Below are 17,226 nucleotides of genomic sequence, written 5' to 3' on the forward strand. Positions count from 1 at the left end.
AAACCGCTTTCAACAAACTCGATCTCAAAGAAAAGGAGCTAAAAGCATATCCCAATAGCCTGTTTGGACTGGGCGACACTCCGATACAACCACTTGGATACATCTTGCTGCACACTACATTTGCAAAAGGGGCTCGGTCCAGAACTTTAAGCGTTGACTACATTGTAGTCGACGTAGGCTCAGCGTATAACGCCTTCATAGGCCGGACGACTCTAAACTGACTCACCGCGGTAGTCTCCACTCCACACCTATGCATGAAGTTCCCAACTACAGAAGGCATAGCCACCATAAAAGGCGATCAGAAACTCGCAAGACGATGCTACAATGATAGTCTGAACCTAAAAGATGGCCCCGGAGGGAAGGAGGCTAACGCCATGGAATTCAGAGGAGCCCGAGAACGCAAAGGATTATGCCCTCAAGCAGAAGGCGAGACCGAGGAAATACAGGTCGGGGATACCCGGATAAGACAACAAAAATAGGAGCGAACCTAAAGGAAGACCTAAAGGAGCCACTCATGAAGCTCCTAAAAGAAAACTCGGACCTCTTCGCCTGGAAAGCTACCGACATGCATGGCATTGATCCCGGACTGATGAGCCACATATTAGCCATATACCCCGAGTCTCGACCAATACAACAAAAACGCAGGAAGCTCAGACTGGAAAGATCACAGGTCGTAGAGGAGCAAGTACAGGCCTTGCTGGAGGCAGGATTCATAAGAGAGGTTAAGTACCCACTGTGGCTGGCCAATGTCGTGCTCGTAAAAAAGCCAAATGGAAAGTGGAGAATAATGGGCAGCAGCCTATCTAGTTCATCAGCAAAGCCATACAAGGGGCGGAACTAAACTACTAGAAGATCAAAAAGTTTGCCCTTGCCCTCGTACTCACAGCCAGAAGACTCCGACAATCAACCCATGAAGCATATTTTGCAGAAAACGGACCTGGCAGGCAGGATCCTGCAATGGGCAGTCGAGCTGTTCGAGTTCGACCACAAGTATGAGGCCCAGACCGCCATCAAGTCCCAGTACCTAGCCGACTTCATCGCCAAGTATACCGACACGCCGGGAACTCCCGTCTCGTGGAACTTGTACGTCGGCGGCTCGTCAAACAAAGCTGGAAGCGAGGTGAGCATCATCTTGGAAAGTGACCAAGGAACCCAAATAGAACTATCCCTCAAGTTCGAGTTCCCCGAGTCAAACAACCAAGTAGAATATGAAGCCCTGCTAGCTGGCTTAAGGCTGGTCAAAGAGGTCGGGGTCCAGAAGCTCACCATCTTCAGTGACTCACAAGTCATCATTTCACAGATCAAAGGAAGTTACCAAGCGAAAGACCCCACTATGAAGAAATACTTAGACAAAACCAAGGAGCAGCTCAACGACTTCAGTAGATGTGTGATCCGACACATACCCCGATAGTAAAATATCTGAGCTGACGCACTCTCAAAACTAGCCAGCACCAAGCCGAGGGGCAACAACAGAAGCCTCATCCAAAATACTTTACAGCATCCATCAACTTCAAGGGAGGAGAAGGTGTTAAGTATATCAGACCAAGACTAAGGATGGATGACCCCTATAATCAACTACCTCAAGTCCAAAACACTTCCCACAGAAAAGAAAGACACTAAAAGACTCATAAGGGAGGCACAACACTACACTATAATGCACGACGTCCTGTACAAAAGAGGGATCTCGACACCCCTCCTCAAATGCGTACCGACCTCTGTCACAAAGGAAGTCCTAGAGGAAGTTCACAGCGGCATGTCTGGTAACCACTTCGGACCCAGGGCACTGTCTAAGAAAGTGATCCGAGTCGGCTTCTACTGGCCGACCTTACAAAAGGAAGCGACCGAGTTCATAAAAACATGCCCTCTATGCCTGAAGCACGCCAACTTCCACAGAGCCCCGCCTGAAGAACTTATTAGCGTCACCTCCCCTTAGCCGTTCGCAAAATGGGGACTCGACCTCCTCGGGCCATGTCCCCAAGGTTCAGGTCAAGTCAAATTCCTCGTAGTGGGAATAGACTACTTCACAAAATAGATCGAGGCCAAACACCTAGCTACCGCCACTGCCTAGCAAAGTCAAAAGTTCCTATACAAAAACATTGTCACAAGGTTTGGAGTCCCCTACTCCATCACCACGGACAACGGAACTCAATTCACTAATACAGGTGACGTTAGGATTTTTGCCAGTAAAGAATTTCAAAAAAACAGTCGTGTTGTAGATATAGTCTCTAAACCGACAAAAATCCCTTCATACAAATGTTTTGGTTGTCACAAGTAACAAACCTCTTTAAAATTGATAACCGAGTATTTAAACCTCAGGTCGTCTTCTCAAGGAATTGTAGGGAAGTATGTTCTTATTATTGGTTATGGGTTTTGTAAATTGGGGATTTTGGAAGTAAGGAGGGAATATGTTATATGACAAGTAAAATAAAATAATAATAATAAAATCTCTTGGCAAGGTATAAGAAATTGGAAGTCCAGACTTAGTTATCCTTATCAATAATAATGAAAGTTGAATCTTAATTCCACTTAGTTAACCTTTACTAAAGCAAAGGGAAGTCAAGGGACTAATTAGTTTGATCTTCGAATCCTATTTATTTCTTAAGAAAAGGTTGGGATTTTTGAAGTTCAGTTTAATTAGCAAAGATAACAGTTATCAATTATGTTGAGATAAGATAACTCCTGAGTTACTGCTTTCTTAACCAAGACCAAAAGGGGAAAAGTAAATCTACCGGAATAAAAATGCCTTCAGATGGGAAGCAACAGTAACATAAATTAAAGAGAGCAATCATAAGTCTGAAATACCTCAAAATATATTAAAATAGAAAATCAATCATAAAGAGTCATAAACAAAAGTGAGAAAAGAAATAAAAGAACATTGAACCTGGGATTGAGAGTCACTCCTAAAAATAAGAGAAGTCCTAAATCCTAATCCTAAGAGAGAGGAGAGAACCTCTCTCTCTAAAAACTACATCTACTCCTAAAATTGTGAATGTGTAAGCTTATCATGAATGAATAGATTCTTCCACTTTATAGCCTCTAATCTGTGTTTTCTGGGCCACAAACTGGGTCGAAAACAGCCCAGAAATCGCTGGAGAAGAATTCAAACACGCTGATTTCCGTCACTGCAATGTGGCCGCATGAAGCACGCGGTCGCGTCACCTAGCGTCAGGGCAACTATAAGTTATTATATATCATATCGAAGCCCCGAATGTTAGCTTTCCAATGCAACTAGAACCGCGTCATTTGGACCTCTGTAGCTAAAATTATAGCTGTTTGAGTGCGAAGAGGTCAGGCTGGACAGCTTAGCAGTTTCTCCAACTTCTTGTATTCCTTCCACTTTTGCATGCTTCCTTTCCATCCTCTGAGCCATTCCTGCTTTGTAATCTCTGAAATCACTTAACACACATATCAAGGCATCTAATGGTGATAAGGGAGCATTAATATTAGCAATATAAAGGCCAAAGAAGCATGTTTTCAATCATAGCACATAATTAGGAAGGCAAATATAAAACCATGCAAATAGTATGAATAAGTGGGTAAAGGGTTGATAAAATCCACTCAATTGAGCACAAGATAAACCATAAAATAGTGGTTTATCAACAGGCTTCAAAAACCTCGTAGTCGACTTAAAAATCAAGCATCAGTTTACCTCAGTAGAACACCCACAGGCCAACAGACAGGCCGAGGCTGTAAATAAGGTCATATTAGCCAGGTTGAAGCACCGGTTACAGGACACAAAAGGAGCCTGGCCCGAGGAACTCCCCCAAGTCCTATGGGAATATCGGACAACACCGTATTCCACCACAGGTGAATCACCCTTCTGACTTGCTTACGGGGTAGACGCAATAATCCCCGTCGAAGTGGACGAAGGATCCCCCTGGGTGATCTTCTACAACGAGGAAATCAACTCCCAAGCACAGAGAGAATAGCTGGACCTGCTACCAAAAGTCCGAGAAAGAACTCGGATAAGAGAGGAATCCCTGAAACATCGAATGACACTCAGATATAATCGGAAGGTAATCCAACGAAGCTTCATGACCAATGACCTGATCCTAATCTGAAACGACATCAGCGTAGGCAGGTTGGGAGAAGGAAAGCTAGCTGCAAATTAGAAAGGAACATACCGGATCACAGAGGTGCTAGGGAAAGGTTACTATAATGTTGCCGACCTCCAAGGACGGGAGCTCCCAAGGTCATGACACGCCTATATCCTGAAAAGGCACTATAGCTAAAAAGGACTTGAGCCAAGGTGCACTCTTTCCCCAGCAAAGGGTTTTTTAATGAGGCACCAGGACAAGAACTAAGAGGGCCACCAATTACAGGGTAACCAGGCATGTATAGATATTTCTATTTTTTACCTTTTATCTTACTAAAATCTACCATTTCTTAAAAAGTTTTCTACCAATGTGCATTAATTTATGCTCGAAAAAACACAAAAAAATCGCTGCCCGACCAGAAAAGGTCGACAGGATAAAGTGACGAGGTTGAAATTAATGTGAGAAGTTATAAAAGCAACTCGTACAAAAGCGACCCAACAAGGTCAGATTAAAAACAGAGTTGTAGAAATAACTTGAAAAAGTCCGACAGAGAAGTCAGATTACTGAAAGGATCACTAAAAAGGAACCATGTACGTCTCGACTACACAAAAGTCAGACAAGGCCTAAAGGCTGCAGACGCGTAAAGGAACCTCTAAAGTAGAAGTTCGAAAATCGAACACTGCTCCTAAAGTTGATAAAGAAAAGCTGAAAGGTAGAGGTTCAGAAGGAACACTACTTAAAAAGCAAATGCAACTAACGGTCCAGAACCACGCAAAATGCCAGCTAGAAAGTTGCCGAAAGGCAACTAAGAAGCAAAGCAAATCAATCAACATACCCACAAGCCAACCAACTCGGGTACTACCTACGAAGCTATCAAAAGTTAGCTAAAAGGTGAAGACCCAAATATCTAGAAAGGTCCAATCCATGCAACATTACCTAGAAGACATTCGCTACGCTACCAAAGCGATCGACCGAAATGTCAAAGGGGTGAGGTCGCCAAAGAGCAATTAAAGGGTGGTGCACGAAATTGTGATGTCCAGGCTCGAACAATCCCTGGTAATGGCTCCAAAGCTTGGTGCTTTGATCTCAATACATAATTGTCACAACTTCGATACAACTAACCAGCAAGTGCACTGGGTCGTCCAAGTAATACCTTACGTGAGCAAGGGTCGAATCCCACGGAGATTGTTGGTATGAAGCAAGCTATAGTCACCTTGTAAATCTCAGTTAGGCAGATATAAAGTGATAATGGTGTTTTCGAATATTATATAATAAAATAGGGATAGAGATACTTATGTAATTCATTGGTAGGAATTTTAGATAAGCGAATGGAGATGCTTTTCGTTCCTCTGAACCTCTGCTTTCCTGCTATCTTCATCCAATCAGTCTTACTCCTTTCCATGGCTGGCTTTATGTGATACATCACCACTGTCAATGGCTACTTTCGGTCATCTCACGGGAAAATGATCCAATGCCCTGTCACGGCACGGCTAATCGTCTGGAGGCATCACCCTTGCCAATGGCTTCATCTTATCCTCTCAGTGAATAATATGCTCACGCACCCTGTCACGGCACGGCTATTCATCTGTCGGTTCTTGATCATGCTGGAATAGGATTTACTATCCTTTTGCGTCTGTCACTAACGCCCTGCAATCGCGAGTTAGGAGCTCGTCACAGTCATTCAATCATTGAATCCTACTCGGAATACCACAGACAAGGTTTAGACTTTCCGGATTCTCTTGAATGCCGCCATCATTCTAGCTTACGCCACGAAGATTCCGGTTAGGAGATCTAAGAGATATTCATTCTAGCTTATTTCATGTAGAACAGAAGTGTTTGTCAGGCACGCGTTCATAAAGGAGAAGGATGATGAGCGTCACACATAATCGTCACCTTCATCACGTTCTTGGGTGCGAATGGATATCTTAGAAGAGAAATAAGAAGAATTGAATAGAAAACAGTAGTACTTTGCATTAATCTTTGAGGAACAGCAGAGCTCCACACCTTAATCTATGGAGTGTAGAAACTCTACCGTATGAAAATACATAAGTGAAGGTCTAGGCATGGCCGAGATGGCCAGCCCCCTAAACGAGATCACAGGATCAAATACAATCCAGGATGCCTAATACAATAGTAAGAGGTCCTATTTATAATAAACTAGTCACTAGGGTTTACATGAGTAAGTAATTGATGCATAAATCCACTTTCGGGGCCCACTTGGTGTGTGTTTGGGCTGAGCTTGAGTGTAGCACGTGCAGAGGCCATTTGTGGAGTTGAACGCCAGTTTCTGTGCCAGTTTGGGCGTTCAACTCTGGTTTTGGATCCTTTTCTGGCGCTGGACGCCAGATTTGGGCAGAAGGCTGGCGTTGAACGCCAGTTTACGTCGTCAATTCTTGGCCAAAGTATGGACTATTATATATTGCTGGAAAGACCTGGATGTCTACTTTCCAACGCAATTGGAAGCGCGCCATTTCGAGTTCTGTAGCTCCGGAAAATCCACTTTGAGTGCAGGGAGGTCAGAATCCAACAGCATCAGCAGTCCTTTTTCAACCTCTGAATCTGATTTTTGCTCAAGTCCCTCAATTTCAGCCAGAAAATACCTGAAATTACAGAAAAACACACAAACTCATAGTAAAGTCCAGAAATGTGAATTTAACATAAAAACTAATGAAAACATCCCTAAAAGTAACTAGATCCTACTAAAAACATACTAAAAACAATGCCAAAAAGCGTATAAATTATCCGCTCATCACAACACCAAACTTAAATTGTTGCTTGTCCCCAAGCAACTGAAAATCAAATAGGATAAAAAGAAGAGAATATACTATAAATTCCAAACTATCAATGAAACAGAGCTTCAATCATATGAGCGGGACTTATAGCTTTTTGCCTCTTGAATAGTTGTGGCATCTCACTTTATCCATTGAGGTTCAGAATGATTGGCATCTATAGGAACTTCAGATTTCGAATAGTGTTATTGACTCTCCTAGTTCAGTATGATGATTCTTGAACACAGCTTCTTTATGAGTCTTGGCCGTGGCCCTAAGCACTTTGTTTTCCAGTATTACCACCAGATACATAAATGCCACAGACACATAATTGGGTGAACCTTTTCAGATTGTGACTCAGCTTTGCTAAAGTCCCCAATTAGAGGTGTCCAGGGTTCTTAAGCACACTCTTTTTTTGCTTTGGACCTTGACTTTAACCGCTCAGTCTCAAGTTTTCACTTGACACCTACACGCCACAAGCACATGGTTAGGGACAGCTTGGTTTAGCCGCTTAGACCAGGATTTTATTCCTTTAGGCCCTCCTATCCACTGATGCTCAAAGCCTTGGGATCCTTTTTATTTGCCCTTGCCTTTTGGTTTTAAGGGTTATTGGCTTTTTCTGCTTGCTTTTTCTTTTTCTTTCTATTTTTTCTATTTTTTTCGCCCCTTTTTTTTTTTCTGCAAGCTTTGTTCTTTGCTGCTTTTTCTTGCTTCAAGAATCATTTTTATGATTTTTCAGATTATCAAATAACATGTCTCCTAGTCATCATTCTTTCAAGAGCCAACATATTTAACATTCTTAAACAACAACTTCAAAAGACATATGCACTGTTCACGCATACATTCAGAAAACAAGAAGCATTGTCACCACATCAATATAATTAAACTAAATTCAAGGATAAATTCGAAACTCATGTACTTCTTGTTCTTTTGAATTAAAACATTTTTCATTTAAGAGAGGTGATGGATTCATAGGACATTCATATCTTTAAGACAAAGTTACTAACTACTAAGGATCATGTAATAAAGACACAAACACAGATAAGCACATAACATAGAAAACGAAAAACAGAAGAAATAAGAACAAGGAATGAATCCACCTTAGTGATGTCCTTGAGCTCTTCTATGTCTCTTCCTTGTCTTTGCTGCTCCTCCTTCATTGCTTTTAGATCTTCTTTGATTTCATGAAGGATGATGGAGTGCTCTTGATGTTCCACCCTTCGTTGCTTCCAATAATTGTGTGGAAGAAAATGTATCCCCTGAGGTGTCTCAGGGATCTCTTGATTTGCAGTCAAATGTTCTACCACTGAGCTATAGACCCTTGATGGAAGCTTTTGTCTTCCCTTTCCTCTTTCTAGAGGCCTCTCTGGCCTTAGGTGCCATCAATGGTTATGGAGAAAAACAAAAAAGCTATGCTTTTTACTACACCAAACTTAGAATGTTGCTCGCCCTCGAGCAAAAGAAGAAAGAATAGAAGAAGATATGGAGGAGATGGAGGGAGATGTGTATTCGGCCATATGGGTGGGATTGGGTGGGGAAGAGATGTTGAATTTTGAAGGAAAGTGGGTGTTTGGATGTGAGTGGTAAAGGGTTAATAGGGAAGAGTGTTTATTGGGAGTAGAGGATGATTGAGAAGAGAGAATAGAGTGAGTGGAGGTATGTGGGGATCCTGTGGGGTCCACAGATCCTGAGGTGATCCTGTGAGGTCCACAGATCTTGAGGTGTCAAGGCATTTACATCCCTGCACCAATTTAGGCATGCAAAATGCCCTTGCACACAACTCTGGGCGTTCAGCGCCAGGTTGGTGCCCATTTTGGGCGTTCAACGCCCATTTGCTGCCATTTCTGGCGTTGAACGCCAGAACCATGCTTGTTCTGGGCGTTCAGCGCCAGGATGCTCCCATTCTGGGCGTTCAGCGCCAGAACTATGCTCTGTTCTAGCGTTTGAACGCCAGGCAGATGCTCCTCCAGGGTGTGATTTTTCTTCTGCTGTTTTTTATTCCGTTTTCAATTTTTATATTTATTTTGTGACTCCACATGATCATAAACCTAAGAAAACATGAAAAACAATAAAAATAAGAATTAGATAAACATTGGGTTGCCTCCCAACAAGCGCTTCTTTAATGTCAATAGCTTGACAGTGAGCTCTCATGGAGCCTCACAGATGTGCAGAGCTTTGTTGAGACTCTCCAACACTAAACTTAGAGTTTGGATATGGGAGTTCAACACCAAACTTAGAGTTTGGTTGTGGCCTTCCAACACCAAACTTAGAGTTTGACTGTGGGGGCTCTGGTTGACTCTGCTTTGAGAGAAGCTTTTCAAGCTTCCTCTCCATGGTTGCAGAGGGAGATCCTTGAGTTTTGAATACAAGGGAGTTCTCATTCCATTGACGGACTATTTCCCCTCTGTCAACATCAATCACAGCTCTTGCTGTGGCCAGGAAAGGTCTTCCTAGGATGATGGATTCATCCTCTTCCTTTCCAGTATCCAGGACTATGAAATCAGCAGGGATGTAAAGGCCCTCAACCTTTACTAACACGTCCTCTACTTGTCCATAAGCCTGTCTTCTGGAGCTGTCTGCCATCTCTGATGAGATTTTAGCAGCTTGCACCCCATAGATTCCCAGTTTCTCTATTACAGAGAGGGGCATGAGGTTTATTCCTGAACCAAGGTCACACAGAGCCTTAAAGATCATGGTGCCTATGGTACAGGGTATTATGAACTTTCCAGGATCCTGTCTCTTCTGAGGCAATGTCAGTTGATCCAGATCACTTAGTTCATTGATGAACAAGGGAGGTTCAACTTCCCAAGTATCAATGCCAAATAATTTGGCATTCAGCTTCATGATTGCACCAAGAAACTTGGCAGTTTGCTCTTCAGTAACATCCTCATTCTCTTCAGAAGAGGAATACTCATCAGAGCTCATGAAGGGTATAAGGAGGTTCAATGGAATCTCTATGGTCTCTAGATGAGCCTCAGAGTCCTTTGGTTCCTCAGAGAAAAGCTCCTCATTGATCACTGGACGTCCCAGGAGGTCTTCCTCCTTGGGATTCACGTCCTCTCCTCTCCTCATAGGTTCGGCCATGGCGCTTATGTCAATGGCCTTGCACTCTCCTTTTGGATTCTCTTCTGTATTGCTTGGGAGAGTACTAGGAGGGATTTCAGTGATCCTTTTACTCAGCTAGCCCACTTGTGCTTCCAGATTTCTAATGGAAGACCTTGTTTCATTCATGAAACTTACAGTGGCCTTAGATAGATCAGAGACTAGATTTGCTAAATTAGAAGCATTTTGTTCAGAGTTCTCTGTCTGTTGCTGAGTTGATGATGGAAAAGGCTTGCTATTGCTAAACCTGTTTCTTCCACCATTATTAAAGCCTTGTTGGGGCTTTTGATCCTTCCATGAGAAATTTGGATGATTTCTCCATGTTGAGTTATAGGTGTTTCCATAAGGTTCACCTAAGTAAATTACCTCTGCTATTGCAGGGTTCTCAGGATCATAGGCTTCTTCTTCAGAAGAAGCCTCTTGAGTACTGTTGGATGCAGCTTGCATTCCATTCAGACTCTGAGAAATCATATTGACTTGCTGAGTCAATATTTTATTCTGAGCCAATATGGCATTCAGAGTATCAACCTCAAGAACTCCCTTCTTCATAGGCGTCCCATTGTTCATAGGATTCCTTTCAGAAGTGTACATGAACTGGTTATTAGCAACCATGTCAACGAATTCTTGAGCTTCTGCAGGCGTTTTCTTTAGGTGAATGGATCCACCTGCAGAAGTATCCAATGACATCTTAGATAACTCAGACAGACCATCATAGAATATATCCAGGATGGTCCATTCTGAAAGCATGTCAGAAGGACACTTTTTGGTCAACTGTTTGTATCTTTCCCAAGCTTCATAGAGGGATTCACCTTCTTTCTGTCTGAAGGTTTGAACATCAGCTCTAAGCTTGCTCAGCTTTTGAGGAGGAAAGTACTTGGCTAAGAAAGCCGTGACCAGCTTATCCCAAGAGTTCAGGCTGTCTTTAGGTTGAGAATCCAACCATAATCTAGCTCTGTCTCTTACAGCAAAAGGGAAAAGCATGAGCCTGTAGACTTCAGGATCTACTCCATTAGTCTTAACAGTATCACATATCTGCAAGAATTCAGTTAAGAACTGAAAAGGATCTTCAGATGGAAGTCCATGAAACTTGCAGTTCTGCTGCATCAGAGAAACTAATTGAGGTTTCAGCTCAAAGTTGTTTGCTCCAATGGCAGGAATGGAGATGCTTCTTCCATGTAAATTGGAATTAGGTGCAGTAAAGTCACCAAGCATCTTCCTTACATTATTATTATTTTCGGCTGCCATCTCCTCTGCCTGTTCGAAAATTTCTGAAAGGTTATCTCTGGATTGTTGTATTTTAGCTTCTCTTAATTTTCTCTTCAGAGTCCTTTCAGGTTCTGGATCTGCTTCCACAAGAATGTTCTTATCCTTGCTCCTGCTCATATGACAAGGAAGAATGGACAGAAAAATGATAATAATAATAGAGATCCTTTATACCACAGTATATGGATCCCTTTGTGAGTGGAAGAAAAGGGGGAGACAAGGAATGTAATATAAAGGAAGAAACACAACTGTGAGAATGGAAGAGATGTGAGATGAGATGTTAGGATATGAATGAATAAATAGAATGAGATGGGGGAGGAATAATTTTCGAAAATTATTTTGAAAAAGAGTTAGTGATTTTTGAAAATTGGTTTTTGAAAATTAGTTAGTATTTTTCGAAAATTTTTGAAATCAAAAATAGAAAATAAAAATAATTAGTTAATTAAAAAGAAATTTTTGAAAAAGAGGGAAGATATTTTCGAAAATTTAGAGAGAGATAGAGTTAGTTAGGTAGTTTTGAAAAAGTTAAGAAACAAACAAAAAGTTAGTTAGTTAGTTGAAACAAATTTTGAAAAGATAAGAAGTTAGGAAGTTAGAAAAGATATTTTGAAAAGATATTTTTGAAAAAGATAAGATAAGAAGATATTTTAGAAATTAATTTTGAAAAAGATTTGATTTTTAAAATCTCAATTAATGACTTGATTCACAAGAAATCACAAGATATGATTCTAGAACTTAAAGTTTGAATCTTTCTTAACAAGCAAGTAACAAACTTCAAATTTTTGAATCAAAACATTAATTGACTATGTTATTTTCGAAAATTTGATGGAAAAATAAGAAAAAGATTTTTGAAAAATATTTTTGGAATTTTCGAAAATAACTAAGAATTTTGAAAAAGATTTGATTTTTGAAAAAGATTTTGAAAAAAATAAGATTTCCAAATTGAAAATTTGATTTGACTCATTGGCAACAACTTGATTTTTTTTTAAAAATTTTTGAAAAAGTCAACTCAAATTTTCGAATTTGATGAGAGAAAAAGGGAAAGATATTTTTTTGATTTTTGAATTTTTATGAAAACATGAAAAATATGCAATGCATGAAATTTTTAGATCAAAACAATGAATGCATGCAAGAATGCTATGAATGTCAAGATGAACACCAAGAACACTTTGAATGTCATGATGAACATCAAGAACATATTTTTGAAAAAATTTTTAATGCAAAGAAAACATGCAAGACACCAAACTTAGAATTCTTTAATGCTTAGACACTAAGAATTCAAGAATGCATATGATAAACATGAAAAGACACAAAACAAAAATTCATCAAGATCAAACAAGAAGACTTACCAAGAACAACTTGAAGATCATGAAGAACACTATGAATGCATGAATTTTCGAAAAATGCAAGATGCATATGCAAGTGACACCAAACTTATAACATGACTCAAGACTCAAACAAGAAACAGAAAATATTTTTTATTTTTATGATTTTCTAATTTTTTTTTGGATTTTTATTTTATATTTTTCGAAAATTAAAAGGAAAAATAAGGATTCCAAAATTTTTAATATGAATTCCAGGAATCTTGCCATGTTAGTCTAAAGCTTCAGTCCAGGAATTAGACATGGCTCACTAGCCAGCCAAGCTTTCAAAGAAAGCTCCAGTCCAAAACACTAGACATGGCCAATGGCCAGCCAAGCTTTAGCATGTAAATCAGAAACAGTAGCAGGTGGATTAACTCCAACTAGCTTGCTCTTGATAACAAATTGCTGCCTCAGTCCAAATAAAATTAGACATGGCTTTACAGCCAGCCAGGCTTCACATGCTTCATGAAACACTAGAATTCATTCTTAAAAATCTTGAATAAAAATAATATTTTTGAAAACTTTTTTTTTTTTTCGAAAACAATTGAGAAAATTTTAGAAATATTTTTGAAAAATTTTTGAAAATAAAATAAAAAGAAAATTACCTAATCTGAGCAACAAGATGAACCGTCAGTTGTCCAAACTCAAACAATCCCCGGCAACGGCGCCAAAAACTTGGTGTTGTTGCCGGATCAGACTTGGCACTGATGTTACCGGACCAAAAGCTTGCCGAAAACTCAAACAATCCCCGGCAACGGCGCCAAAAACTTGGTGCACGAAATTGTGATGTCCAGGCTCGAACAATCCCTGGTAATGGCTCCAAAGCTTGGTGCTTTGATCTCAATACATAATTGTCACAACTTCGATACAACTAACCAGCAAGTGCACTGGGTCGTCCAAGTAATACCTTACGTGAGTAAGGGTCGAATCCCACGGAGATTGTTGGTATGAAGCAAGCTATGGTCACCTTGTAAATCTCAGTCAGGCAGATATAAAGTGATAATGGTGTTTTCGAATATTATATAATAAAATAGGGATAGAGATACTTATGTAATTCATTGGTAGGAATTTCAGATAAGCGAATGGAGATGCTTTTCGTTCCTCTGAACCTCTGCTTTCCTGCTATCTTCATCCAATCAGTCTTACTCCTTTCCATGGCTGGCTTTATGTGATACATCACCACTGTCAATGGCTACTTTCGGTCATCTCACGGGAAAATGATCCAATGCCCTGTCACGGCACGGCTAATCGTCTGGAGGCATCACCCTTGCCAATGGCTTCATCTTATCCTCTCAGTGAATAATATGCTCACGCACCCTGTCACGGCACGGCTATTCATCTGTTGGTTCTCGATCATGCTGGAATAGGATTTACTATCCTTTTGCGTCTGTCACTAACGCCCTGCAATCGCGAGTTAGGAGCTCGTCACAGTCATTCAATCATTGAATCCTACTCGGAATACCACAGACAAGGTTTAGACTTTCCGGATTCTCTTGAATGCCGCCATCATTCTAGCTTACGCCACGAAGATTCCGGTTAGGAGATCTAAGAGATATTCATTCTAGCTTATTTCATGTAGAACAGAAGTGTTTGTCAGGCACGCGTTCATAAAGGAGAAGGATGATGAGCGTCACACATAATCATCACCTTCATCACGTTCTTGGGTGCGAATGGATATCTTAGAAGAGAAATAAGAAGAATTGAATAGAAAACAGTAGTACTTTGCATTAATCTTTGAGGAACAGCAGAGCTCCACACCTTAATCTATGGAGTGTAGAAACTCTACCGTATGAAAATACATAAGTGAAGGTCTAGGCATGGCCGAGATGGCCAGCCCCCTAAACGAGATCACAGGATCAAATACAATCCAGGATGCCTAATACAATAGTAAGAGGTCCTATTTATAATAAACTAGTCACTAGGGTTTACATGAGTAAGTAATTGATGCATAAATCCACTTCCGGGGCCCACTTGGTGTGTGTTTGGGCTGAGCTTGAGTGTAGCACGTGCAGAGGCCATTTGTGGAGTTGAACGCCAATTTCTGTGCCAGTTTGGGCGTTCAACTCTGGTTTTGGATCCTTTTCTGGCGCTGGACGCCAGATTTGGGCAGAAGGCTGGCGTGGAACGCCAATTTACGTCATCAATTCTTGGCCAAAGTATGGACTATTATATATTGCTGGAAAGCCCTGGATGTCTACTTTCCAACGCAATTGGAAGCGCGCCATTTCGAGTTTTGTAGCTCCAGAAAATCCACTTTGAGTGCAGGGAGGTCAGAATCCAACAGCATCAGCAGTCCTTTTTCAACCTCTGAATCTGATTTTTGCTCAAGTCCCTCAATTTCAGCCAGAAAATACCTGAAATTATAGAAAAACACACAAACTCATAGTAAAGTCCAGAAATATGAATTTAACATAAAAACTAATGAAAACATCCCTAAAAGTAACTAGATCCTACTAAAAACATACTAAAAACAATGCCAAAAAGCGTATAAATTATCCGCTCATCAAAGGGTAAGGTGTTTTCAATAGCCAACCACCAGAGGGCGGATAAAAAGCGACTGAGAATCAAAATCAAGTGCTACATGCAAAAGTTGTTAAACATTAAACTTAAAAGTTGTGAAGAAGCAACTATAAAGCAAAAAGTGTTCAACTAACAGCTATTACACAAAGATGTGTTCAAAGACCCATAAATCGGGCCACATCGAATACATAAATTGAAAGGGACATAAACAGTAGAAATCACAAGGGGTCAAGCTTTGCTCCTGTGGCTGCGGCCTGAGGAGGAGAAGGAATAACCGAGATCGGAACAACCCCGACAGCACCATTCGGACCATGGCGGTCATACCATTCACCACGTGACCCTTGTAACATTCTGCATTTTTGAAAATCTAATTATGAATAAATTGTGATTTTATTTTATTAAGTTTAAACTTTATAATTTTAAAAATTATTTTATTAGAAATAATTAAATAGATTCAGAGATAATTTCATTTTAAACCAATTAAGATTCTTAATGTAATTTTATATAATGGAATATTTTGTATAATTTTAGTAATTGAAAAATAAGAAAGAATTATATAATTTAATTTAAGTAACTTTTATCCTGAAAAAGTTACGATTTATTTTATTAATTTGATATCTTATTTTATAAATTAATTAATTAAGAGTAATTAAATTAGTTTACTAATATTTGGAGTTAATTCAATTAATATTCTTGTGTAAATTTTTATAGTTGGTTATTTTATGTATTTTGAAAATTATATAATTTAAATAATTTTTATTATGGATAAATTATGGTTTATTTTATTAGTTTGAGCTCTTTGAGATTAATTTATTAGGAATGATTAAATGGATTTTTATAAATACTTAAAGTTTAAGTAATTTTATTATAATTAGATATTTTGTAAATTGAAATTAAAGTTTCGGTGATAGAAAAATAATAAAAAATTATATCATTTAATTTGAATAATTGAATATTGAGTTTAAACTACATTTTGTAAAAATGTGATTAATATATTTACTTTATGATTTAAATTAAAAATAATTATTTGAGCTCGTTAATAGATTGATAGATAAAATCTCATGCATTTTAAAAGTAATCTTTATAGCATTATATTTGAATTCTAAATTGTTATCCTATCATGAATATTTTGTAAAATTATTATACTACTTGTATATATTTTTTCTTAATTTATCAAATCAAAATCTAATTTAATTTAAGATCACAAATTTCCTAATTGATACCCTAATTTCACAAAACGCACACTACATACGTTCAGAGAAAAGGAAAGAAACAGTGAAGAGAGAAAGGGGAGCTCGAAGGGGGAAGAAGAGAGATCGAGAGGGGGAGATGGAGAAGTCGGGAGTCGGGGAGTAAGGGAATAGGAGGAAGACGCTGGGATGATCAAGAAGGCTTCGACTTCGTCATCCTCGTGCATCCGTCGCTGCTACCATCATCGATCAGAGCTGCTGCACGTGGAGAGAAGGGGAGACGACGTCGCTGTCTCTGTTTGGGATAGCCGCCACCGTTCAAGTCACTACAGGAGGAGAACGCCACTGCGTGAAGCGAGGTGATGAGCGAAGTAGAACGCGTACAGGAAGAAGGAGAACACGACGACTGGGAGGAGGCAGTGCCGCTGCCGTTGCTACTAGGGTTTGTCTTTGGAATTCCTGGTCGCCGCTATCGTTGCGGGTGCGTCAATTCTGTCCTAGCTATTAGAGTTACCATTTCTGAACCATTGTCGCTTTGAAATGATCCTGTCTCGGCCTCTAATATTCCTAATTATACTGTAATCGTTGGAATCGCCACAATTGGAGCTCATTGCTAGAGAAGACAAACTGTTGCACCATCTTCTTTATTTTGACTCTGAACCTCCATTCATAATCCTGTAATGTTTCCACTCTTGTTCTATTTAGAATTTTGTTTCTCTGCTATATTTTTATTTTAATTACGGTAGCCTATACCTTTGTTTTAGTGTTGCTGTGTTCTGCTGGAGCTGTCAAAATTGTTGTTGTTGGAGTGTGATCATGGTTGATGCTGCTGCCGCGTCCCAATAATGTTGGAATTGTTGCTGCTGCTATGAATTCAAAAAGTGCAGGTTTATCGTGGTTAATTCCTTCCGGTTTAGCTAATCGAGGTAGGGAGTTTAAAATGATTTTAATTTAGGAATGCCAACAAGGTTTACTGAATAAC

General features: G+C 39.7%; 1 protein-coding gene and 1 non-coding gene across 2 annotated transcripts; both read left to right on the top strand.

The window, feature by feature from the left end:
- Positions 1–910: 910 nt before the first annotated feature.
- On the top strand, positions 911–1,411 carry LOC148568087 (uncharacterized). The gene has a single exon (XM_088484656.1). It carries the CDS (start codon positions 911–913, stop codon positions 1,409–1,411), a length of 501 nt encoding a protein of 166 aa, XP_088340782.1.
- A 9,237-nt stretch (positions 1,412–10,648) lies between these two features.
- LOC148568088 (small nucleolar RNA R71) lies at positions 10,649–10,756 on the top strand. The gene has a single exon (XR_015881824.1). It is a non-coding gene; the product is annotated as a small nucleolar RNA R71 (small nucleolar RNA).
- The last annotated feature ends 6,470 nt before the right edge of the window (positions 10,757–17,226 follow it).

Source organism: Arachis ipaensis, chromosome B4 (assembly GCF_059453495.1).
Source record: "Arachis ipaensis isolate K30076 ecotype BB chromosome B4, ASM5945349v1, whole genome shotgun sequence".
NCBI lineage: Eukaryota > Viridiplantae > Streptophyta > Magnoliopsida > Fabales > Fabaceae > Arachis > Arachis ipaensis.

Excerpts from the sequence above, each read along its gene's own strand:
- LOC148568087 (XM_088484656.1), top strand. The coding sequence starts at position 911 with ATGAAGCATATTTTGCAGAAAACGGACCTGGCAGGCAGGATCCTGCAA.